The sequence below is a fragment of the Corylus avellana genome, chromosome 6 (genome assembly GCF_965113065.1).
Source record: "Corylus avellana chromosome 6, dhCorAvel1.hap1.2, whole genome shotgun sequence".
Lineage (NCBI taxonomy): Eukaryota > Viridiplantae > Streptophyta > Magnoliopsida > Fagales > Betulaceae > Corylus > Corylus avellana.
Window position 1 is genome coordinate 29537453 of NC_142495.1, and position 26494 is coordinate 29563946.

The window sequence follows — 26494 nt, forward strand, 5'->3', positions numbered from 1 at the left end:
TGACAATTTTTTTAAAAAACAGCCCCATACTACCCTTAATTTGCCTTACTGTCACTAAGTAAATGACAAAGCTATTTAGCAAACGCTTTTTATACAAGTCTTTATAGTGCTTATATGCCACCTTAAGTTACATGCTGTTCTCACAAAATCAAAACATATAAAAACAAGTAACATCTAAGTTAAGAACCACAATGTTATCTATTATTTTACACTTTTTTTAATATTAAATTCTTGTGTCTTCATATATTTTGATTTTGTGAGACCTGTATGTGGCCTTACATGCCATGTCAGCATTATAAGAGCATGCATGCAAAAGAACATCTGCCAAATTGATAATTATTGTTGTCATATTGAAGATAAGATGAGATAAAGATAACATTGAGACAATCTTAAAATTTCAACGACTAAATTGAAACAATTGATAGTTCAAGAATGAAGTTGGGGTTTAGTACCCAAAAAAAAAAATCATGAGCAATCCATTAGCATAGCATCGAGACAAAAAAGTACCAATAGAACTTGCATTGCATGCGGGTCCGCCGATCCTTCATGAAGAAGCCCAAGTGACATTAATGCTGCTGACTGGAGCATCAACAAAAGAGTGCAAGGTAAAAATCAATATTGGAGAGTTCACAAGTAACCCTTCAAATCTGATTCTACTAAACAAAGAATCAAATGCATCAGCATCATGCAAAAGCTGCTTGGAAGTTGTAGGTAAACATATTATCAAATATAGAAACAATTTTTTTATATAAGTAATGTCATGTCATAAATAAGGTGGAGAGGGTTGCAACCCTAGTACATAGGGAGTATACAAGAGAACCCCTAAAATCCAACGTTCTATCTTCCCAATAACACCGTCCCCATATATGTTTGGCCTTATAGGATGCCCTCAACAAAAGACCAAGATACTTCAAGGGCAAGGACATAACCCCATAATCCAGAATCCCAGCCAGCCCAACCCATCGAAACCAATTCCGACTTGGCTAAGTTCGTCTTCAAACTAGACACAACTTCAAAACATAAGAATGAGCTCCATAAATTGCAAAGATGATTTGGGCCGGCCACACAGAAAAGAAAGGTATCATCAGCAAACAAAAGATGGAAGATATCAACCCATATCCCTATAGAGATGCCAGCCAACAAGCCCCCACTCACTGCAGCTGAAATCATCCTATCTAACGTCTCCATCACTATAACAAACAGCAAAGGAGACAGAGGGTCCCCTTGCCTCAAGCCACGAGAGCTGCTAAAGAAGCCTCTAGGAGAGTCGTTTACCAAAACCAAGAAACGCACCAAGGAAATACAATAAACTGTCCATGAGCACCACTTCCCCCCAAACCCGCACCTTTTTAGCATGTACAACAGAAAATCCCAATTAACATGATCATAAGCTTTTTCTAAGTCAATTTTAGAATATAAATTAACTTTGGTGCTCTTATGCTCAAAACATATCCATATACAAATCATATGGGGAGAAAACAAGTATTTGCAAAAGATAAACTTAAGAGGCAAATTGAGAGGGTAATCAAAAGACAACAGCTCATGATGCATACCTGCAGAAGGGTTGGAAACTCCAACTCTGGATAGGAAGATGGAGGAGGTTGATCAGGTATATGAATATAAAAAGACTGCCATGGGATAATGCAAAAAGATCAGCTTAAACTATGTGCAACATATATTATGAGTGAGTACAAATCAGGAACAAAAAAAATAAATCTAGAACAAATAAACTATAGAAATTATAAATCCATGTCTACAATTTGCACTGAAATAATTCAACTGGATATCTACAAGTAAACTTGATGTCAAGTTTGCTGGCTGCTCAAAACACAAAAGCCCTATAATTACATGCTTGGACTGTTTAAAACTCCTATCATCAATTTGGAGCTGCTCATTCACAACAAATATGGTGTACTTAACGAAAAGATAAGAAAAATGGGCATTGAGAAAATGTGACAAACAATAATCCACCGCATAGAAGCAAAACAATTTGAACTTATCAATCAATATACAAAATATAACATACAATAAAATGGAAGTTTTCCATCATAAAAATAGGGAAAAATAGTTTTGATGCAAAAATGTGAAGTTGAAAAGGTAAGCAACAAAGACAGATTTCTGAGGCAAAGAGAACGAAAACCATCAAGTTGCTTTTGCTAAAAAAGAGATCAGTATAGAAGGAAAGGTGAAGATCAAAAGATTATATGTTTTTACCTTTGTTATTGCTTGTTGCATTGTCCCCCTATAAGAAGCTGCCAGGCCAAGCATTAATCCTGCAGTTGTGCTTTCATGTTCCTAAAAAAGCAGTGTGTCAAGAAAGCAAAATGAGACTCTGATTGTAGAAAGAATAAAAGAGAATAGAAAAAGATGAAGAAGGAGAAAATGGAAAGGAAGGCATTAAACAAAAGACACGAATGCCTTTTATACAAAACACCTGTGTACAAACTTAACAAAAATCCATTTAAGTCCATCAAACCATTGTGGCAAAGCAAAATTAGCAATAAAACAACCAAGGAATAATACTTAGCTTTATAAATGTTTCACTACAAGTAAAGTCTAATGAATTGTACCACGCTGCTTGTGGAGCAAATAAATAACATTAAATGGAGACTAGTTGTAGCACCCCGCGTAAGAAAAATACAAAAAGAATATAGAAATTAGAGTTTGAAGATAAAATAATAGAGATAAATATATATATTTTGGTGTAAATGAATGGAGCACAGTGAGGCTCATAGGCTTTTAATTGACAAAACGTTAAGGTTTTGGAGTTTAAAAGTTTAAAAGATTTTGAATTTGTGATGTCGCGTTCAAACAAGATTTCACTGCATTCGAATGCAAAGGAATGTCCATGTTCATGTGATGAGTTTTGAAAATAATCTTTCATACTTGAAAGATTACTTTTCCATTTTAGTTGCAAAGGACTTCTTATTAGTTATGAGAAAAAAGAAGTGCACACTCATACCTACTCATTGGTTTCACACCACTGCCTTATCAAGCATAAATGTTAGTGAATTCAGCTTGACATACATAGCTAACCCATTTCCTACAAACTCAACTTTCTGGATAGGCGACCATTGAAGTATCAGAGCCTATTCTATCTATAGATGTTTCTGGTGATTCCTTCTGCTCTACACATTAAGGCTCACAATCTGTTTATAATTGTTGCAAGTCTATATGCGAAGGGAAGTGTTAGTGTGTGTTAAGCTTGATACACATTGTTGATGTGATCTACTATCAACTTAAAACTTTTTGGACAGTCAAACAAGAGTAGGTTTTAAAACCGGCTTCAGATATACTCAACAGAATAGATTATAACAAATCAAGTAGGATTTCAACTACCAATAGATCACCAAAGGTAACTTTAATTTACTCCATTAAAATACTGATGCACTACATCTAATTTCCCCATATACTACATTTCTTTAAAATCACCAACACTTAAGCGAAAAATATACTTGAATGACCCAAAAGATCCTTAGAGAAGCAGCACAAATATGACTCAATCTCAGATTTATGAATACTAATTTAAGCAAAAAAATTAAACCCTGAAACAGAGCGACACATCACATTAATAGTAGAAAATTAACCTTTGGAAAAGAAAACTCAAGGAATAAGAGGCACTAAAACTAAAGATGATAAGTGACAAAGATCATGGTAACTCCACCTGATTATAATACTGGTATATGTCAGTAATATTCAAAACGCGCAAGTATCCATGTAATCCTAATGCAAGAAGAAGGCCAGCATGAATAGCATTTGGTTCCTCAGGTCTATTATATATTATCCAAGTTCTTGACATTTTACCCTGCAAATGAAAGGTCGATATACATCACCTAAAATTAAAGATATACTATATATAGGTAAAAATACAGATATAATGCAAGAAAAACAAAAAACTTGCTTTCACTATATGGAAGAAAAACAAGTGGATGGGATCCAAATGAATAGAAACAACGAACTTGCTTTCACCATATCTATATAGACTGCATTAGAAATACCAAGAATTTAATTCACAATAGAGAAAATCTATTTAACTCTTTAAAAAATAAAGATAAACCTGAAGGGGGGCCAGTCTTAGTCCAGCTGCAACAGCATTGTGAAAGTCAGGCCAAGACTTAATTTCTTGTACATTCCGTAAGTTTGGATCTAGATTAACCTACAAAGGGACCAAATAAAAATGTGTAAGTGATATGTGAAGGTAAAAACATTTGAAAATGAAAACGAGGAAAATATGGAAAAGTCAAAAGTCAAAATAACAAAATATGGCAATGAATGGAGAATAAAAAACAAATTAAAGAAAGGAACCTTTCAAACCGAAATGACTAGGGTGAAAAGACAATTACAATTGAACAATTAAGAAAAACAAAATTACCAAATTCCATATCTCACTGAAAGACCTTTCTATTGTCAGCTTATGATAATAGATGCGGTAATGAATCAGTGAAAACAAACAAGAATTCCAAAGAACATGGTCAAGAATGCAACATATTAACAGAAGAACTTAATATGAACATACAGTTGCATTTTGTTGGGCAGGCAACCGACCTGCTAAAACAAGCTTCGGGACTGCGAAGTCCTACAAAAAATTAAAGACAATCTATCAGGAAAAGATAAGTGTATCTCAAAGAAACACATTCCATGAAAAACCTTTTCCTTATAGGGTGAGAGATTTTTTAATACAAGAGTACCTCTGTTAACAGAGTATATATAGTAGCAACAGTAAACGCCCCACGACCAAAAGGAAGAGCAGTGGTTCTTTGAGCAAGGTTCCATAGCTGAGCCTTTATAAACCAAAAAAGAAAAGGCAACACAATGAAGCAATAGCATTGTGAACTATTATGTCCATTAAGCAGGAGAAGCAAAAAGGATATCAACACCTTCACAAAATACAGAAAATTGACAAGAAACATTATCCAATCCTTATAGCTGTGCATATAAGTCATGTAGATGAAGAAAGAAGCAGATTCAATTACTAAAATGTAAGGTGGATGCTCTTTTTAAATTTTCTGCAACAGCCTGGGAGGGCTTCCCAACTCAATTTGGTTCAATCTGCAAGTTAGTTTGGTTTTGATTCAACAAAGAGCAAATATTTTCTAGACCAAAGTACACAATTGAAAATAACATTTATTATGTGGGCCCCTTGTTATTACAAGTTTATACAAGCACTAAACTTCATTAGCAAAGCCATACAGCCTTGTCTTGCATTCAAGAATAAAAAAGCCAGGAGGATAGCATAATAGTTCTAGAGTCTAGAATCCTGTCTCATAATCTCAAGTTTCATCTTGGGAATATATATATTCCGTTGCCAGCTGGATAAAGGCAATAAAAGAAGATCCTTTCTCCAAAGATAACAGTCTCTGAACCATATCAGGCCTTGATGGCCTATGCTTTACCACTACAAATTCCTACCATCATACTTATTCAGCTTCACTAAAGACCATGCCATTTCAGACCAAGGAACTGAATTTACGATGGTGGGAGAAAGAGCTACAATATATCATGGAAAAGAATGAATAATTCAACATTCAACTGAGTACAATAAAGCATACCTGTTGGAGGTCCTGATCGGGGGCACTAGGGTTAACAGATGTTTGAATTGCCACAGGTCTAGCAGAGCACAAAAGGCGTCGAACCTAGTTGAAATTAAAGTAGTTATTAAACATGTGTAATAAAACTGAATTTAAAATTATGCTTTTAATAATCATCACCATAACATGTACACTTTAAGGAAAAGCAGGGAACTGAGAATGCAACTAGAGAAAAATTACTGTCAAACAAAATTATAACTATGTAAGAGGTTGCTTGATAGTCATCATGGAAAGATATTCACAATAATGGTAAGAGAAATCAAATAAGATCCTGAAGTTTGAGGGCCTACATAACAGGCTCAACAACACATAAAGACAGCTGAACAAACAATTGCATATCAAAAGCTCGTGTACTCGGAAAAAGAATACTGTAATCCCACAGATTACTACCAAAATATACAACCTATATAGAACAAAAATATGGCAAGAGAAACAGGGATACTATAAAAATCCTAGTTGAAAGCGTGTTTTGTCAACATCTTGAACTTCAAAACTATGAGATGGATGATGTGAAGTCCTAGAAAACCCGCAAAAACACATGCCAAACCAAAAGAAGTCGACAGGTCAAACAATGACTGTATCCTCAGAGCTTTCCACTCCCCATATATGGTAAAATTAAAATAAAAACAACATTTTAGTTGGAAAAAGTAAAATCTAGAGGTCCAATCGCCTCCATCTATTACTCTCGAGGGTGACCCATCACAAGCCTGCAGACCATGTATACATTGTTACTAAACTTAAGACCATAGAGTATGAATCATTCTATGCATTATGGGGAACATTATGATATATGGTTACAACTGAACACCTCTACAACGTCAAAGCACGAGCAAAACTAGATTACACAACACAAATCTAAGCAGAATGGATCCAAAGAACCAGGTCGGTAGAGTAAAGGACTGCTTGTTGCCTAAGGTGCACTATTTGAACCATTTCATCGTTGATTTGTTTGCAGACTCCATTTTTTTTTTTTTTTAAGTAATCGAAATATCAATAAAAAGGTAAGTCATTTCCAGGTCCACAGGAAGTATATTGTTTGCAAACTCTGCTCTTAATATGTAAGTACATGAAGAATTGATTAAAAACATGTTAATATAACCAGTTCAACTTAAAGGTCCTAGACTGACCTCATTCAATCGCAGATCACGACCATAACGCAACTGTGTGCTTGAGTTGAAGATATGCTCCATACCATCTGTCATTGACCCATCAACAGAATCTGTTTCCTCAAATTTGGTACTTTCAAGCCCAATTGTATCAGAAACTGTGGAAGGGATTGTAACTGGATGCAAATGTAGCATGTAAGGTGTAGACATGGAGATCAAATTCACATTGGTTTGAGCCCCAAGTTCCCTAGATTTCAACGAGCATGCCAAACAAGACAAAGCCAAATCTTCCCGACCAAGAAGAAGATATGCAGCTGCAGGCCAGTCAGAGGGGGGAGATTCCCGGCACTTATCCAATGCCTGATTAGTGCAGAAACAAAAAAATATGCTGAATATGAGGAAATTAATGATGGTAAAGCCTACATTTTTCCAGATAAAAGAATTTAATAGTAAAATCATCCTATATTGTCCAACACACTTTAGGTGTCAATGGATAGAGGCAATTATCAATAACTTGAGATCAGTATCACGTCTGGCGGTATGCTGTCATAAACATACAATAAACCTACAGGCACCTTCAATTTTCCAACAATTACCTTCCTGACACTGTTTTTAAACAATACCGCAGACAATTTATATTCCAGTTACTATCAATAACTCAAGATCAGCATCACATCTGATGCATTATTGTGGACCAACTTACATGCCGTAGAGGAAGAGATACACCAGAAGGCAGTAAGTCTAGCTGTTGCAGTCCGAATTTTTCCCCAACCATTGCCAAAACTACGAGCTCCTCATTTATACAATGTGATCCCGGGGCAATGTTACAGTAAACTCCTGATGAAAGCTTTCTCCCAATCTGTTTAGCGCCAGATAATAAGCTATAAAAGGAGACTACCTTTCGGGCCCAACTAACAACATAACTTCCATCTTTACAAATTAAAGGTGGAAGATCATCAATATTAGCAGAACTACTTCCATGTCGCAAACAGTTCTCAAGCCATCTGAATAAACTTGGAGCAGATTTCCAGGAAAAGGAGGTCGTGCACATCCCAATTTTCTTGAAAAGACCAGGAAAATCACGAACATAATGATCTAAATAGCTTTCCACACCCAAGAAACTAGCAATATTACACAATAAAACTGCCAGAAGCTCCAAGTCCCTGCAAGAATTAAAGTATTAAAGCATTATTAAAAAAAAAAAGTTGAGAACTAATGTACCACAAGTCATTGCTACAATCCATTCAAGGTAAGAAATCACACGTAAGAGGGCTCAACCCAAAATGCATATAGCAGGCAGTAGAAGTGCAATAACTAATAATTTAAGTACTCTATAGTACCAAGGGGTTGTTTTAGTATGAAGTAAAGCAAACCCTAATGCTTATTGACTTGGCATGTATACTAGACAAGGAACCATGCAAATCCTTTTTTTTTTCTTTTTTTTTTTAATTTATTTATTTTTATTATTATTATATATATAAGTAATGCAAATCCAAATATTAAAAAGATGCACAGTGTCTACACTACCAAATATAAATGCAACTTAGTTAAAAAGTTATTATTAGTTATTCAGCTCACAAGAAGCATATAACTCACGACCATTCCAAATTCTAACACAAAGAAACAACAAGAATATACATAAGAAAGAAAAGACTAACCTTTTGCGAAGAATGTGCAGTTTCAGATTCTCATAAACTGCATGCAGAGAATCCAAGCATTCCATCAATAACTCAGAATAAAATGAATTTTGCAAACTTCGTTTACCATCTGAATTTGACCCAGGGGAAAATCCCAGAACATCATGTGACATCCCGGAAGAAATTCCACTGATAGAGTTAAGTTTGAAATTCTTGTGAAATTTGCTGCTAATAAGGAACTCCCAAGATGAGTGTGGCACTGATTTGAGAAATTCTTGAGAAACAACACAAGGGCTTTTACACATTTGCATAATAATACTACAAAAAGAATCCCATTCTGAGTTAACACTAGAATCAGCATCTGCTAAATAGGCAGAGTCGCCATCTTTCCAAAGAAGACCAAGAAAATGACCATAGAAACTGGAGCTGAGCCTCTCAGCCATTGCTGTGATGCAGTCATCTGCCAACAGAGATGATGGGCTTCTTCGAAATGCACATCGAAACATCTGGAGAAAGAATAAAAAAAGAATTTTCAAAAGGCTATAGCAACAGCTATCAAAGTAAGTTACTTAAACAGATAGAAACATCGACAGTCTAATACAAATACAAGAACAAACTCAGGCAATCTGATTATCAAGAAAATTTGCAGAGTAGTCAACTAAAGGCAAAAAGCTATATATATATATAAAAAACATAATGACAGTTATAAATAAGCATACCTGCCCATTATTTGCTATCACATTGATACGCCCCTCAACAGCATCAGCCAGTCCTATAATCTTTAAGTCATGCCACACAGATGATGTTTCTGGAAAATCCAAATTATGTGAAGCTCGACTTTTACTCAAACCAGAAGGTAACGTGTACCTGCACAGGCATTGCTTCCCTGACTGCAATTATAACATATATGTCAAATTATACACATCTGAGAAAAAGACACATCAAACTTTAGCAACCAACTCTAGCATGTCTCATAAAGGAAAAGAAGAAATACTTTCAGAACAAACTAATATATGATTTAGACAGAACAGGCATTAAGTTGTATAACAAAGAGGAAGAACAGCAATCTCACTTTTTAGTGGATAAAAATTTAGTTTCCTTGAAGATAAATATTTCTGCATATGGCAAGCAAACTCAACTCAGTGGAAAACTTAAGACTAGTCACTTTGGATTGGCCATGTGAATCCTTTTTGCCAATGATCTCTTAGGACATCCATTTGCAGTTGCATATATGATATATGCATTAAAACACTAGAAAGGTCCAGGGAGATAAGCAGTCAAACTTCACTGGGCTTCAGACCTAAATCCTAATTAAGCGATTCTACGACAAGGTAACCACTACAATAATTTTTTAAGACATACAATATTAGTGAAGTACAATTAGATATCATATTAGTCTGAAAGTCAAACCCTCAAAAAGTACTCAAACATTGTTAAACTACCAATTATCCCAAAAGCTTAAGCTTATAGGAAGAGGTAAATTTAATCACCTAATCATTACTTTAACACTCCCCCTCATGTGTGGGCTCAAACTTCATTTTAATAGGTGAGACCCAACACGTGAAATATTTAATTTAAATGGGAGGTGATTTGACGGAGTCAAGGTTTGATCCAGGCATGGGTGAGGACAAAATTTCTGAAGCTGTAGGATTGGAGGATTTAGGGTCAGACAAGATTTCTTCCAGCTGGGTAGTTGATAATTGCCTCAAATTTTGTCCTAAAATTGGTGTTTCTGATGAGGGGAAAAAGGAGGACTTGGAGGTTTTGTTCAAAGCCATTGAAGCATCTAGAATGCAGTATGATTCTGATTTGGGAGGCTTGTCTGCCTATGTTCCTGCACTCAAAGGACTTGATGAGGTTGAGGAAGGTGAGAGGGGCATGTTGGTGGATTATGAAGCTTAACATCGTAGTATGGAATGTGAGAGGGTTGAACGCCCTCAAAAAAAGGTTGTGCAATAGGGGTCTTTTGAAAGAATGGAAAGTTGATATAGCGTGTTTGATTGAGACTAAGATGAAGGATATCTCCCGGGAGGTGATTCATAGTCTTTGGGGAGGTCAACATGTGGGGTGGAAGTATAAAGGTTCTAATGGTTTGTCGGGGGGGATGTTACTAATGTGGGATAGGAGGATAGTGGAGTGTAAGGAGGATTGTGTGGGGCATTTCACATTGGCTTGCTCTTTTCAAAATGTGGAGGATAACTGGGTTTGGGCGTTTGGGGGGGTGTATGGGCCGAATGAGGAAGTGGAGAGAAGGGCTCTTTGGGAAGAGCTGGCCGGCTTGATGAGAGTGTGGGAGGTCCCTTGGTGTCTTGGCGGGGATTTTAATATTGTTCGGTTTCCTAGTGAGCGCTCTAGTGCTTCTTATTATTCTTCGGGCATGATGGATTTCTCGGACTTTATTTCAGAGAACAATTTGGTTGATATTCCGATGATGGAGGGTCAATTTACTTGATCAAATAATCAAGAGAATGAGAGTTGGTCGAGGATTGACCAGTTCTTGCTTTCCTCGGATTGGGAAGATCACTACCCAGCAGTGTCACAAAGAAGACTTCAATGCTTGCTCTCCGATCACTTTCCTCTATTATTGGATTGTGGGAATCCGTGTGGAGGTAAGAAGTGTTTTAAATTTGAAGATATGTGGCTTAAAACAGAGGGTTTTGTTGACAAGGTTGCTTCTTGGTGGGGGTCGTATTCGTTTGAGGGTTTACCTAGTTTTGTGCTTGCTAATAAGTTGAAATCCCTTAAAGTGAATTTGAAAAAGTGGAATGAGGAGGTGTTCGGGGATATTGGGAGGAAGAAGAAAGAGTTGTTGGGAGGCATCCAGGATTTGGATGAGTTGGCAGAATTGAGAGGCTTAGATCAGGAGGAGAAGATTCGGAAGGTGGACATGTTGAAAGAATTGGAAAATACCTTGTTGTGTGAAGAAATTCATTGGCGCCAAAAATCGAGAGCTTTGTGGCTCAAGGAGGGGGATCGGAATACTTGCTTCTTCCACAAGATGGCTAATTCTCATCGAAGGCACAACCGTGTGGAAGTGCTTCGTATCAATGGCGTGTTATCCGGTGATTCAGCTGAGGTAAAAGAGCACATAGTGCAGTATTACCAAAGCCTATACTCGGAACAAAGCACTTGGCGCCCTAAAATGGATAACCAGCCTTTTTTGCCCATCGATGAGGAGGATAACAGGTGGTTAGAAAGAGATTTTGAGGAAAATGAGGTTTGGGAGGTGGTAAAAGGCATGGATGGTGATAAGGCTCCGGGTCCAGATGACTTTTCCATGGCTTTCTTTCAAGCTTGCTGGGGTGTTATTACACAAGATGTCATGGCGGTTTTTGCTGAGTTCCATCGTAGGCGTCAACTAGTGAAGAGCTTGAATGCAACTTTTATTTCCTTAATTCCAAAAAAGGCGGATGCGGTGGAGATGAAGGACTTTCAGCCCATTAGCTTGGTGGGAGGGGTGTATAAACTTGTGTCTAAGGTTCTTGCCAATAGGATGAAAACTGTTTTGGGTAAGGTCATCTCCTATTCTCAAAATGCTTTTATTGGGGGTCGACAAATCCTAGATTCCGTTCTCATTGCAAATGAATGTGTGGATAGTCGCATGAAATCAGGGGTGCCAGGTGTTCTTTGTAAACTGGATCTGGAAAAGGCCTATGACCATGTAAATTGGGACTTTGTTTTGTATTTGCTGCATAGGTGCGAGAGGTGGAGGGCTTGGATAGAGTGGTGTATTAAGTCGGTAAGATTCTCCATTCTTGTGAATGGTACTCCAGAAGGTTTCTTCAACAGTTCGAGGGGAATTCGGCAAGGAGATCCTCTCTCTCCGTTATTGTTTGTGCTTGTTATGGAGGCTTTGAGTAAGATGGTGAATGCGACGGTAGACCAAGGCCTTTTGACGGGATTCTCGATGGGGAATAGGGTCTTGTCGGAGTTGATGGTCTCTCACTCTTTATTTGCGGATGATACTTTGATTTTTTGTGAAAATTCTATCGAGCAAATCCGGCATGTATGCCTCATTCTCTTATGCTTTGAAGCTGTGTCGGGATTGAGAGTGAATTTGGGAAAGTCAAAGATTGTGGCCATAGGTGAGGTGGAGAACATTGGGGTTTTAGCCAATATCCTTGGGTGTAGTGTTGTTGAGTTGCCTATGAAGTATTTGGGTCTCCCTCTTGGGGCGCCGTTCAAGGATACGGTTATGTGGAATGAGGTGATCGAGAAGATGGAGCGTCAGATAGCAGGTTGGAAGAGAATGTATCTTTCCAAAGGAGGTTGTCTAACTCTCATTAAGAGCACTTTGGCTAATCTCCCGACTTACTTATTGTCCCTGTTTCCGATTCCTTTAAGTGTAGCTAAAAGGATTGAGAAAGTCCAAAGAGATTTCTTGTGGGAAGGAATGGGAGATGAGCATAAGTTGCATCTTGTAAGTTGGAACCAAGTCTACCGCCCTCTTCGCTATGGTGGTCTTGGAATTCGGAAGTTGTTCCAGTTTAATCAAGCTCTTTTAGGGAAATGGCTTTGGAGATATGCGAATGAGAGCGGGGCTCTTTGGTGTAAGATTATCAAAGCTAAGTATGAAAACTAAGAAGGTGGGTGGTGCACGAAGGAGGTTTCGAGTTCTCATGGTGTGGGTCTATGGAAGCATATTCGCAAAGGGTGGAATTTTTTTTGCCAAAGGTATTCGGTTTGAGGTGGGGGAGGGCTCGAAAATACGTTTCTGGCATGATATTTGGTGTGGGGACAATCCCTTGAAGCAAGCCTTCCCGTCCTTATTTAGTATCGCCAGACACAAAGAAGCTTGGATAAAGGATAATCTTACTTGGAGGAATGGGGTTGTCGAGTGGAATGTCATTTTTGTGCGGCCGGTCCAAGATTGGGAGATGGATTTGGTTTCTCCTTTTTTTGATCGGTTGTATTCTTGCAAGGTTTCCATAGACAGTGCAGATCGTATTTGCTGGTCAGCGTCCATGAAGGGCAAGTTTGAGGTTAAGTCGCTCTACAAGGCCTTGTTCAAGTCTAATCAAGAGGAGTTTCCATGGAAGAGCATCTGGCGTACTAAGGCACCTCAGCGAGTAGCATTTTTCGGATGGACTGCAGCTCTAGGCAAAATTTTGACTCATGATACTCTGCGTAAGAGGAACATAATGGTAGTGGAATGGTGTTGTATGTGCAAGAAGAATGGAGAGTCAGTCGATCATCTTCTTCTCCATTGTGAGATCGCCAGCGCTCTTTGGCACACGATTTTTAAGCGGTCTGGGTTGTATTGGATCATGCCTTGCCGGGTGAGGGACTTGTTTGATAGTTGGTGGTCGGGTGGTCGGTCTCGAAGCGCGGCTGTGTGGAAGATGATCCCTCTGTGTCTTATGTGGTGTATTTGGAATAAAAGAAATGATAGATGTTTTGAAAATTCCACTAGGACCATAGAGGAATTGACTCATTTTTTCTTCTTTACTCTTTACTCTTGGACAGCCGTTTGGCTAGCTCCTTTAGTGATTAGTTTCTCTGATTTTCTTTTTCATTTCTCTCCCTCTTATGCGCTCTCTATATATACTTCCCGTGTATGTGGATTGCACCCCTTTGCGCTTTTTATATCATCATTACTTATCAAAAAAAAAAAAAAAAGGTTCGATCCCAGGACCTTTGTTCTGATACCATGTTAAACTACCAGTTATCCTAAAAGTATAAGTGGTGATTTAACACAAAGGTCCTGGGATCAAACCTTGACTTCGTCAATTCACCCCCATTTAAATTAAATATTCCACGTGTTGAGCGTCACCTATTATAAGGGCATTTGAGCTCATACGTGAGAGAGTGTTAAAGTAATAGTTAAGTGATTAGATTTACCTCTTCCTATAAGCTTAAGTTGCGTCCCTCTGCGCTCTTTAATGCATCATTACTTATCAAAAAAAAAAAAAAAAAAGAGCTTATAGCTCTGATACCATGTTAAATTACCAATTATCCTAAAAGTTTAAGCTTATAGAAAGAGGTAAATCTAATCACTTTACCATTACTTTAACAAACATAAATACAACATATCAGTATAAGAACAACAGTTATACTTGATACTTGGCAATTGCAAGCAAATGTAATCCCAATATCAGTAGTGAAGAACAAACTGTCTCTAGAAATACTCAAACATGACCAATTCCTGTCAAAGACGTGGTACTCAAAGTATGATTTTGAAAAGGATGGCATGGAAAATGCAAAACACATACTGTCATTGAAATTCAATTAGAGAGAAAAATAAAAAATTAAAAAAAGGTTAACAGAATTGATGTAAGCTATGTTATAATCATATGCATATAGCTTACATAGAGAAGAAGGCTATTTTCTGGAGTCAAAACAATGATGTCTGAGTATGATAGCAGTCCCACTTTAACTCTGAAAAAGGGGCACAAGATAATAAAGCAATTGGTCAAGATAAAACCCCTAAAAAAAGTATATATATTCAACTCTACCTTGGGCGCGTTACAATCACAGGCTCAGCTGCAACCGCAGGTATGCTCCAGCTCATGTCAGGTTTTATATCAAACAGAATCTCATTATTTATTTCAACACTTTGTAGCCTTACAGCCAACAATTTTTTTTGCTCTTGGTGAAGAAAACAAATTACAGGAGATGCATCACTATCCGTTGCCAGAAAAACCTGGTAAACATTAGAGAACAGTAAAATTCAAAAGAAAACGGAAGAACCATATATAAATATGAACTTTATCGTCAACTACTCAAAAAGAAAACAGCAATGTAACAAGAACAATTAGATACATATCACAAGCAACCAAACACACATAGTATGCAAAAATATAAAACCAAAGGGGCCCCCTTTTAGGAGAATGTTCCCAATCCCAGGTGAGCAAAGCATCTTAAAAGAAATAAGAATTGAAGAAACAAAGAGAAAAACAACAATCCAAAATTGAAAAGGATGGCCAGGGTAATTATGATCTTAAGACATGCAAAACCAGGAGGTCCAAAGTCAAGTCCTGCCACAAAAAACTATGAAGTTCAAAAATGTTATTAAACCAGGCATGCACCAATAACCACATCAGTTAAGTCAATTCAATTCTGCGAAGATCCAAACGTTTCTTTAAAGTTGAAATCCAGTTTGCTCATTATTCTTCCATGTCTCTTTTAAATATTTGTTTCACTGAAATGAAAGTCACCCTGAAGATCAATGGGGGGGTAAAAACTTGTGGCTATATTCCTGACTCTATTTAGGAAGAATCAAAGAGGCAAACCCAAGCCAGCAACCGCAATTAGGCAGATCCAATTAAATAGACCCAAGCAGTCATTGCCTCATCGGACCTTAAACCATTATGAACCCCAACACATTATGTGAAGCTCCATGCTCTACTTTTTATCCATTGGTTGATCAAAGATGCCAATGCAGCTTCTCCATTCTAATATAAAGTGCAATCCATTAATGAGAAAAATTCTTTTGAAACCTTTATAGAGCTTCATAATGCTCTATGTTTATATAACTAAAGAAGAGAATAAGAGGGATGAAGACAATCATTAATTTACAAAAAGAGATTCCCTGATCAGATTTTCATTCAAAAGACACCAAAGATCAGTAAGTACATTGACACCTTACAAGCAGCTGTCATGGCACCCTTCCCCTGCCATATTCTATGAAAAGAGAACTGTTTTGGTATTACATCAGCAGGAACTACATCAGCTAAACTAGCATTTGCCACTTCAAGGTTAGAATTAACTGCTTCTGCGACCCATACCGAGTGTTGCATCTTTCCTGCATAAGAATGACTGTATCAGAAATGATGCATATTGAAAACGAAGATAAGAGCTTTTGTGTGTGTGTGTGAGAGAGAGAGAGACAGGGAAGGGCCAATTTAAAATTGATTATGACAGATGCATAACAAACCTTTATTGTATGATGCCATCAGAGGAATCTGATCACTAGTCCATATTGTTCTTTCATCAAATTCCTTCATTATGTTCAATTTTCCTCTCTCTTCAATATAAGTCGACTGAAATTTTCATTTAACAAAAATTATTTATAAATAAGAAACAAAGAACAGGAAAAAGAAAAAACTAAGCCTATATTGACAGAAACTAGAGTCCAGGAACGAGTTATGAGCATAGCACGTATCTGAAGCAAACAAAATAAAAAGCTAACAAGAAAAGGCCATCAAGCAAATATGAGTAGTAACAGGGAAAAAAAAAGTATGTACCTGTGGTTCTTCCAGCGGATCCTTCAGCATTAGATGTGAGCACATTGAACTTGTGTCTCCCTTAAAACCATAATCAAATGCACTCAGAGATCCCAATTTATGGGGTGGACTATGCCCAATTTCTCTTCTATGACGGGGTATATCACATGCGCCTAACAAAGTACTTGAAGATGAAAAAGGAATATGTGCTGGTGAATACACTTCAGCTGCCTGCTGAAGTAATAAACCAAATGGAAGAGGCCATATCGACGTGATGGTACGAGGGAGTGGAATAGATACTACCTCACCTATTCAACAAAGTAGGAACTCAGCTTCAACACATAATATGAAATAAATAAGGTTCTTTAAGAAAAAGCTTAAAAGTCACTCCTTACGATTTCCAAGTAAAATAAACTGATAACATTTCCCACTAAAGATTGAGAGATATAGTTTGGTAGAATGATTTTGGCTCCTTTCCAGCATATAAAGGACAAGTGACTTCATAACTTTTTTTTTATAAGTAATTCAATCTAATTAAAAAAAGCATAGTGGGGCACAACTCTAATACATAGGAAGTGCAGATACCGACTCTAATCCTGCCACATCGGCATTAAAAAGAATAAACTTGCAACCCACCATGTGATGGATTTTAACCAATGCACCACATAGATAATCATGAGCCTGATTCTGGATTTATTTTCTCTTCAAAGAGCAACAAAACCAGATATTTTGGGCACACTGGGACTACTAAACAGGAGCCATAAAATAGTCCATCATTACATCCCTAATATTTACTGCCTATTGATAGCACATCAACGAGTTCGCATCTTTTTATTGATGCCGAAGTGGCAAGATCACGAGTAATATTTACAAGACACTTTTTTTCTTTTTGCTGCAGAGAGCCATGTCCTAAGAAACAAAGAAACATCTATTATCAAGCAATTAAATTACCACTCAACCTATCCTGGACTGCTTACCTGACGTGTTGTAGATTGTTAAAGAATCTATTTGTAAGACACAGAGCAGAGCTTCAGCCATATTGCCCAGACGACACCAGCACACCTGGAAATTTTTAATGCCAAAACTGAGAGTTCATTGAAATAGAGCACAATTTTTAACAAAAATCATTCTATCTGACAGACATACACAGTGATAGATGTAACAAGAGATGTCAAGTTTTTATAAAATACAATGAAAAATCTCTTATGAACAAAGAGAGAGAATAAATAATGCATTAACGTGTCGAGGACCGGACCTGGAGAGGTCGTTGGAGGAAGTTATTATATCTTTATTCTTCAAAACTTGTATCTGTGGACAGCTGCTTATGTGTCTCCTCTGACGAGTAGTTACAACGATTTCCTTGTTCTTTTTGCTAACTATAGGTGTTCCCCTTTGTATATTTCATATGTACTTAGGGGCACCTTTACGCTTTTAATAATATTGTCAATTACTTATCAAAAAAAAGTATACATCATAGGTTCACAACAAATTAAAAATGAATAAAAAATGTCTAAAAGAATTTATGTAATAGCATCTGCCTCAAAGCAAGTCAGTCAACATATTTGCTGTAAAAAAATTGCATTCATTTTCTTATAATTAAATCTTTATCAATCGGATGGAGGAAGACTGGCAATCCCGTGTGCTTTGGTGCCATCCCTAGCAGCTCTATGAGAATAGGTACATTAAAATTATAGAGCCCTGCTTTTAACTCTGGAGTAAAGTTTTCCATTAATATAAAGAAAAGCAATTAAAAAACAAAGTAACTATAAAGAGAGCAAGGGTATATCATTTTACAAGAGGTATATTACTCCCAAAGTTCACCACAACGACAAAAGATATAGGTGGTGCCACGTCAGGGGGAGTGAACTTGCATTTAGCATATCTCAAAGATATAAACATCAAATCTATACACTGCATCAGAAAAAATAAGTACCTTGATGACCGTGGAGGGTAAGGTGAATCTCTTAAACACTCGTGCACCTGTCGTCCATATTATCCTGTTACAAACAAGTGGAGAAAATTACAACAATTTAATCAAATAAAAAAAAATTAAATAAATAAAAAAGGGGTATGAAACAGGTTGCTCATGAACAAAAATTAACGCACGTGATGATTAAAATTTAAAGAACTAGGAATTGATTTTGATTATTGTTTGGCTGCTGAGAAAATGTAAGGCAAAATTCGAACTGAGCAACGTTCCATATTCAAGGCCCCAGAAAGGGAAAACCTATTTCAGGTGACCACACGAACTACTTTTACTTATCAAATTAAACACTAAGATAAGAAATTCCTCTTCGAATTCTAAACTATTGTTTATGTGCGACTAAATAAAGAATTACCGGTTCCCTCTGATGAAAAGCTCGTGATCGCTACGATCGCTGAACGCGGAGGCTGACGCGTCTGGTTCACCGGCTTCGTCTCTTTCTCGAACGACTTGTGGATCGAAGAGGAAATAGTCGTACTTGTCGATGACATCATCGGCGGGCTTTCCGTCCAGGGCTTCGGCGATTAAGCCGAAGGGCTTGAACTCGCCGAGCAGTGTGAGCTGGCGAACCCCCACCGACATTGTGAGCCGTACCGGTGACAGCGTTGGCTCAGTGAGTGAGAGAAATGGAGCAGATTGGAGTGGAGGACAGTGTGAGAGCTCTCTCCCGCTCTTTTTCAGTGTTTGATGAGTTAACGGGTGGGGAATTGTTGATAGTGGGTTTAAACCCTAGAATTTGCTCTGTTTGGGTGCAAGGATTATCTAACTTTAGCCAAGATTATCCTGGACCTCTTCAGGAATTATGGAACCATTTTTTCCCACGGAGAAAATTTAAGGGAAGTTAACAATTTTTTACACAATTTGCAAACTAACACGAACTTATAAGTATATAATAAATATGTAGTTTTCACACATTAAGAGACCCATGACAATTTTATAAATTAGATTATAAAAAATCCATCCAACCCAAATGTTCACAAATCAGAATGTTATGAAAATGATATGGTCTATTTAAAATGCATGTACCAATAAAAATGTATATAAAAATTACATATATTTTAAAAATTCCTTCAACCAGGTTGGAATAAAACTTTATCCCAATAATATCCTTAAGTTTTTTTTTTTTTTTTCAAAGGTTCTTCTTTTTTCGACTTAAAACATTTTTAGGTTCCGTTTACTTTGACGTTTCTATCGGAAAATATTTTCAGGGAAGTCATTTTCTCTGAAAATGTTTTATGCTGAAAACATTTTATGGCGTTTACCGCGTGCATAGAAATTCAAAATTTGTTTATATATATATATATATATATATATATATATATATATATAAAATTATAAATTACGAAAATGTCATGACCAAGTTTTAGAAATGTCCAAAGCGAGTCCTGCAAGGACCCACCTAGACCCTATTAGGACCCTGTCAAGGTCAGCCCGAGACCCTGGCAGGACCCGCCCAAGACCCGATAAGGACATTTCCGTAATTTAATGTTTAATATGATTTTGCGTACACACCAAATACTGAAAAATGTTTTACAGGGAAATGTTTTATGCTAAAAATGTTTTTCAACAACTGGGACCCGCCTGATTTTCTGTACATGCCAAATACCGAAAAATGTTTTATAATAAATAATTTTCAAGGAAAATGTTTTCCGCCGAAAATATTTTCCGATGAATCCTAGACGAATCCCAGTCAAGTCCCAGCTGGGTTTCCAGCAGGTCCCAGGCAAGTCCCGATGGGGTCTCGAGCAGGGTCCCAGTCAAGTTCCCAGCAGGTTTGGGCGGGTCCCGTTTAGGTCCCGAGCAGGTCTTGGCAGGGTCTTGAGTGAATCCTAGGTGACTCCCAATAAGTCATGGGTGGGTCCCGGGCCGGTGAAGTCCTGGGCGGGTCTTGGCAGGATCCGTCGATTTAAGAATGAGATGCTCAAAGTCGAAAAATAGTTTACAGTTTTGAACAGTAAACAATTTTCTGAAAATTAAAGAATAATTTTCAATCAAAAATAAAATATTTTCCATTGACCACTATTTTACGTCGCAATAAACACCGAAAAGTACGAAAATTATGAAGTTTTTAGTTTAACATATTTTTCAAAAAAACTACTAATTTTTGGTATTTGGCCATCACCTAAACTATGGGCAGTTTGCCCATTTGGTTCGCAAATTCACATTGAAAGTAAGAATTTTGGTTCGCAGTTTGCCCATGTGGCATCTGGTTTGCTTAAATCCCACTTCACATGATATTTTTTTCCAGCATTTTCCAAAGTAAAAATTTTATTGCATTTTGCAAACATGTCAACCATGGAAATACACAAGAAATGCAGTCTAGACAACATTTGATTACCGTAGTTTATCCAATATTCTTTCAATCTTTTATTACAGTAATCTTATATTACATACCTTCGGCCTTCCATCTCAAAATTATTAAAGAAAAAACACAAGGCAACACCGCTCCCACATCAGCCACACGATCAAATCTATCGGAGCAAACTAAAATTCAGCTAACCATTCATGCATACTCAAAAGTCAACATCCAAAACAGCTGGAATACATCGCTAGTCACACAATAAGAGCTCGTAAAGCCTATTATGTTGAATTCGTTTTCAAAATTTCGAAAACAAAAAACGAAAGCTAACATACAAAATCCTAATCGGCTGCCAGTACTTCCAGAGATGAGATTAATTCAACTGCCAGTTGGAATTTCAGTTGGGGCACCTGAAATTTAATCTCTTGGATTTCTTGGTTGGCATAAACCTATGGATGGAGGATCCTCATAATTCCCCTGCCAAACAGGGAGGGAGGCTCGAACCTCTGTCCTAAGAAGACCCCTCTCACAGCCCCTACAATTTTCAGGGATCCAAATCTTTTTAACGTAAACATTTGTTCTATGCCAAGGATAATAAAACCTTCATATATATATATATATAGTTGTCAAGTACATTAAGTACACAAACATGCATGGTCACAATACTGACAACCTTGAAGAAAAAAAAAACACTAAAACCAGACACGTACGCCGAGTCACTCCCTAACTACATTAACATATGTCGCAAACAACTTGGAAATACATTAATTAGTTAGCTCCTTGTCCTGAACTTGGACTCATCAATTGGGATACCCTCTTCAGCAGCACGTTCTCCGCCAGGGTTGTCCACGGTGCTTAGACCACCCTTGCGATCCCGGTACCCTTCTGGCCCGAGCTGCTCCCTCCTCGTCTGCCCTCCTCGGCTCCTCCCTTCCGTTACACAAAAGTGTCAACAAAAATTAGTCAACCAGGCCAAAGTAGGAAACAAGCACAATATATATACGTACAAATTAAGCATATAAATTAAGAAAACATGAAGCAAATACATATATAGTTTATTAATTGACCTTCAGCGACGTGTTCCTGGGCTTCAAGGCTTTTGCCACCTGTTCCACCAGGGATCACAGTCTCTCCCTGCTTGGCCCTGGCGTCAAGTTCAGCTCTTTGCCGTTCCGAAGACATGATTCTCTTTAATTTGTTGGAAACTTTTCGCTAAGTGAACCTAGCTAGTGCATGTTGTGCGAAAACAAAGTTGGCCCTGGCGTCAACTTTTCGCTAAGTGAACCTAGCTTTTATATGACACACTGGGAGGGAAAAGCATACTGAACTCGATGACACGTGGATAATGATGTGGCATCTTGGGAGAAGGCCTAGGTGACACGTTGCAAAGAGAATGACACGAGTTGTGGCTTTGTGACAACGATGTGAAAGAGCCTCATTTCCATGGCACGTATGCGTGCGTGTCTTGTTTCGGTTGGAGACTCATGCACTAATGCTGAATTTCGCTATTTGAAATGTTATTTTGGATGTCTATTAGAGGAGCAATCGGAACTACAGTGAGATAGATATTTTCCGAAGAATAAAGAGAAAAAAATATTATGATTCTCAATTAATTTGTCTAAGTAAAGCTTCACCCAATTCTAGAACTCGGTTTAACTAAAAAAAGACCCACTAATTATGATCCAATGCGAGTACAATTTTGTGTCAACTTACCGGGGTCTGCAGCTGTAGAAATGAGTGCCCCGTACTAAATCAACAAGTGTCAAACCCGTATGCATCACGTCAAAGGAGCATTATTATTATTGTTGAAGCATTAATTATTCATGCAGAAGCCAAGAACGAACATCTAGATGCTAAACCTTGGAAAATGTCATGTTTTCTCATCTTCAGTTCCTTCAGATGACAGGAAATTTCGATGCAGATTGGCATACGAGGAATATGTTATCATGTTATTTTTAAATAATGTAGCTAAACTGTGTTTCAAAATAAAATAAAATAAAAACCTGTGAAAAAAATTCACTTGAAATGGAAAAAATACCATAAACGCAAAGTAGCACCCTTTACCCAAATCAATTTGTAGGTAGAGCTAAAATTTTCATCGCCAATAACAAAATAAAAGAAAGAGCGTGCAATATAATTTATTATTTCATCATTATCAATCTACTTCTGATCATTCCTTGCTTTTCCCAATATATAGGTTTGTTATAATTCCAAATTCACATTAAAAAAAAAAGTGTATTGGTGGAAAATAAAAATTATATATATATCACATCACATGCATGCCACCGGCTCACCGACTGTAGTCATATGATCAATATGAATTGAAACAGGCAATTATGAACTGACCACCGGCTTGGACCAGCCACAATACCATTCATTTAGGGGCAAAAGATAAGACTATCCGAAGGAGTTTGTTTGGTAGACGATTCAAACTCTCTCCCTTTCACTACTATTTTGCAGTTAATATTTTATTTTATAATATTTAATTGTGTATATAATATCACATCATATATTTCCTTTATTTTACCTATTCGGTGGTAAAAAAAAAAAGACAAAAGAGACGGCGAAAGAAGACCCAGTCTCACAACTAAGAAGAATATCATAGTAGAGAGAGATAAGAGTGATAGACATATTAGGAAGAGGAAACAAAAAAGAAGAAGCAAAAGAAGCACTAAAAAAAAAAAGTAGGGGAAAGGAGGCGACGAAAAGAAGACCCAGTCTCCAGCAAAGCGCCAGACCAGTAAATGTGTTTGACCGTTCAACGAGTACAGTCACAAAATACCCACCACCCACTAGGCCACGGTTATTTTCTTCTTTGACTTTAGTTCGTTGAATATTATTAAACACTCGCAATGAGAGCGCGTGTATGTACTACCAGTCACCACTAGCACAAGTACGGCCGTTAGGACCCAGTCAGCGCGCCCAAGTCAAACGGGCTTATCCCTCACGCTCTCCGTAAGTTCGTCCCACAACGTAGAACCGCAAAAGAAAAAAATAATTGAATTATTGAAAAGAAAAACGAGAAAATTCCACCACTCGAACTTAGTCAATTGCTTTGTCGTTTACTTTGCAATTTCCATGACTATATCTACGTACTCACCTGAGTCTCCCTCCCGAAGGAGCGTCTGCTTGCACTCTGCATTTCACGGAGAAGAAACAAAACCCTCAAAAATCTTAAAGGAACAAACTGCAAACATGTCCTGCGCTGCAACGGTCTTAAACTCCCCCATATTTTCTCCAAGAGTTTCCTCAATCCTCTGCAAATCCTCGACCTCCTGCTCTTCTCCTAGAGTCCTCCATGGCCTACCACCAACCCCATCACGATCATCGTCATCTTCAGCACCACGACCACCATCACCGTCTTCATCGTTACCCTTTTCAGTCCGCTTTGATAAACAGATAAATGGGACTAGTAGTAACAAGAAGGAGTCTTTGGGTTCGGTTGGGGGCGCAGTTTCGAAGAGGAAAAGGCCGGCGATGCTTGATATCCCGCTGGTGCCATCGGGTTTTGACGTTGATACGCCTAGAGGTGCGGAGAGAGTAGTGGACGTGGTGGACGTTGAAGATGATGGGTATGCGCTTTATTGTAAGAGAGGAAGAAGGAGAATGATGGAGGACCGCTACTCGGCTGTCGTTGATCTTCATGGAGATTCTAGACAGGTAATGTCAATTTAGATTCTGTTTTGGTTGCTGCAGAGGAAATAGAGGAAAATAAAAGATTTCTTAAATTGTTTTTATGTGTCTCCAAAAGTATTTAAGATTTGGATTTTGACTTTTCGTTTAATTTTTAGCAAATTAATCAACATGTTTAATTTTGATGAATATGAAGGTACTGAGTTATTTTGTAAAAGATTCAAATTTGGCTGATAGCCTAGTGATTAGATATCAATAGTGGATAACATAAATTGCAGAATATAGAAAAATGTTTGGATAACTTTTACTACACAAAATTTGATAGATGAATTTAGTTATTTAGTAACTGGAGTTAATTATGTCAGATAGACTAAAAGTCAGGAACTTGTAAGAAAAGCTTTCAATAGAGAAAGATAAAGAAAAAAAAAAAAGTATAAATTGTGTAAAATAGTATATTCAATTGGCTTTCTTTAGTTCTTATAACCTGACTTGATCATATCCTATGATTGCAGGCTTTCTTTGGTGTTTTTGATGGACACGGGGGTGCAAATGCTGCTGAATTTGCAGCGGATAACATGGGTAGGTATATAATGAATCAATCGAAAAAGATATCTCAGGAGGAAATTGTGGAAGCAGTCAGAGATGGTTACCTGACCACGGATGCCGAATTTATGAAGAAGCATTCTGGCGGTGGTACATGCTGTGTGACTGCTTTGATACAAGAAGGTAATCTTGTGGTCTCAAATGCCGGCGACTGTCGTGCGGTTATGAGCCGAGAAGGAGTTGCTGAAGCCCTCACATCTGATCACCGGCCCTCCATGGAAGATGAAAAGGAGCGAATCGAAACCCTGGTAAGCAGAGTAATAATGGTGTACAATTTTGTCTAAAAACATACTTTTGACTTGCGAGGAAATTGTAGCTAATCAAAGCTTCGCGACAACCATTTTGCAGGGTGGCTATGTGGATTGTTACCAGGGTGTTTGGAGAGTACAGGGGTCTCTTGCTGTATCGAGAGGAATTGGAGACCGACATCTCAAACAATGGATTACGGCAGAACCAGAGACAAGAGTGTTAAGGATTGAGCCAGACTGTGAGTTCTTGATTCTAGCCTCCGATGGTCTTTGGGACAAGGTTAATAATCAAGAGGCAGTAGATGCGGTTCGCCCTTTGTGCATGGGAGTAGAGAAGCCGATGACGGCTTTTGCTTGTAAAAGGCTTGCTGAGCTAGCAGTAATAAGAGGCTCCATTGATGATATAAGCGTGATGATAGTCCAATTAGGCCATTTTTGATTCATGATTTCGCTTATAGTTGTCCTGCAAGTGGTTTTTAGGAGAAACTTGCAGCTTGTTATTAAACCTCTGCTAGGATTTTCCCAAAAAAAAGTGTAGATCTTCGTATTAGTATTATGCTTGCACTTGCAATATTAAGGGATATAAAACATATATATATACTTCTATTCAAAATGAATAGAAAGCTTATTTCACTCCATATTCTGCCATTGCAGCTGACTTTGTTCTGCATATTTCTCTCTATGAATGTGCCGTTTGCAGTGGAATGAAGGGAGAAAGAAAAGTGAAACTTTCCCAACGTTCTGCCTCTTTAAATTGGCAAATTTTGCATTATTGTACACAGCCGGTGGAACCGAAGATACTGTTGTTTGAATGGCGCTTAATAAGCATCAAAATACATGTCTTATCACAAGCTAATTGACACATGAAAATTTCCTTATGTTACGCCGTTCAAATGTCATCTTGTATTTCGGTATTAAATATGTCAAATCAAACTTTTTTCTACTTATGATAAAATTGGGGTTATTGATTCACTGTTATTAAACCGATCTTGTGCTGCCACATGAAGATATCCTCCGTTCAAACGACATGTATGATTGTATGTTAGTGGTTTGGTTTTGTTTAATTTGATATGGACCGTTGATGCTAAAATGTTTCTAAGTCTTAAAAGTAAAATATTGAGTTCCAATTGACCCGAAAAAGCGTATGAGTCTATTCGCATTCAATCTAATTAGGCGACATCGTGTTTGTGAGTCTGTGACAGTAAATTTGGTACAACTTGAGTTACGCGTG

At 37.6% G+C, this 26494-nt stretch overlaps 3 protein-coding genes across 3 annotated transcripts in view; 1 reads left to right on the plus strand and 2 right to left on the minus strand.

The window, feature by feature from the left end:
- EMB2771 (E3 ubiquitin ligase) overlaps positions 1–19161 on the minus strand; it is a 31558-nt gene extending 12397 nt beyond the window's left edge. The window contains exons 1-20 of the mRNA XM_059601868.2: positions 18836–19161; positions 18430–18493; positions 17474–17558; positions 16518–16804; positions 16208–16313; positions 15915–16075; positions 14787–14974; positions 14640–14709; positions 9051–9221; positions 8353–8837; positions 7398–7857; positions 6716–7054; positions 5550–5633; positions 4689–4781; positions 4517–4576; positions 4058–4156; positions 3665–3805; positions 2215–2295; positions 1554–1628; positions 508–579 (exon numbers count right to left, since the gene is read on the minus strand). Of these exons, the coding sequence (XP_059457851.2) occupies positions 508–579; positions 1554–1628; positions 2215–2295; positions 3665–3805; positions 4058–4156; positions 4517–4576; positions 4689–4781; positions 5550–5633; positions 6716–7054; positions 7398–7857; positions 8353–8837; positions 9051–9221; positions 14640–14709; positions 14787–14974; positions 15915–16075; positions 16208–16313; positions 16518–16804; positions 17474–17558; positions 18430–18493; positions 18836–19062 (3348 nt within the window). The 5' untranslated portion in view covers positions 19063–19161. The remainder of the gene's footprint in view (positions 1–507; positions 580–1553; positions 1629–2214; positions 2296–3664; positions 3806–4057; positions 4157–4516; positions 4577–4688; positions 4782–5549; positions 5634–6715; positions 7055–7397; positions 7858–8352; positions 8838–9050; positions 9222–14639; positions 14710–14786; positions 14975–15914; positions 16076–16207; positions 16314–16517; positions 16805–17473; positions 17559–18429; positions 18494–18835) is intronic.
- A 2208-nt stretch (positions 19162–21369) lies between these two features.
- GEA6 (Stress induced protein) lies at positions 21370–22034 on the minus strand. The gene is made up of 2 exons (XM_059603078.2): positions 21847–22034; positions 21370–21709 (listed from the first exon to the last, which is right to left on the minus strand). Exons 1-2 carry the CDS (start codon positions 21959–21961, stop codon positions 21552–21554), a joined length of 273 nt encoding a protein of 90 aa, XP_059459061.2. The 5' UTR covers positions 21962–22034; the 3' UTR covers positions 21370–21551.
- Positions 22035–23908: 1874 nt separating this feature from the next.
- Positions 23909–25836, plus strand: PP2C5 (phosphatase 2C5). Its single transcript, XM_059602626.2, has 3 exons — positions 23909–24439; positions 24925–25263; positions 25364–25836. The coding sequence occupies exons 1-3, from the start codon at positions 23975–23977 to the stop codon at positions 25700–25702; spliced, it is 1143 nt and encodes a 380-aa protein (XP_059458609.2). The 5' UTR covers positions 23909–23974; the 3' UTR covers positions 25703–25836.
- Positions 25837–26494: the final 658 nt, after the last annotated feature.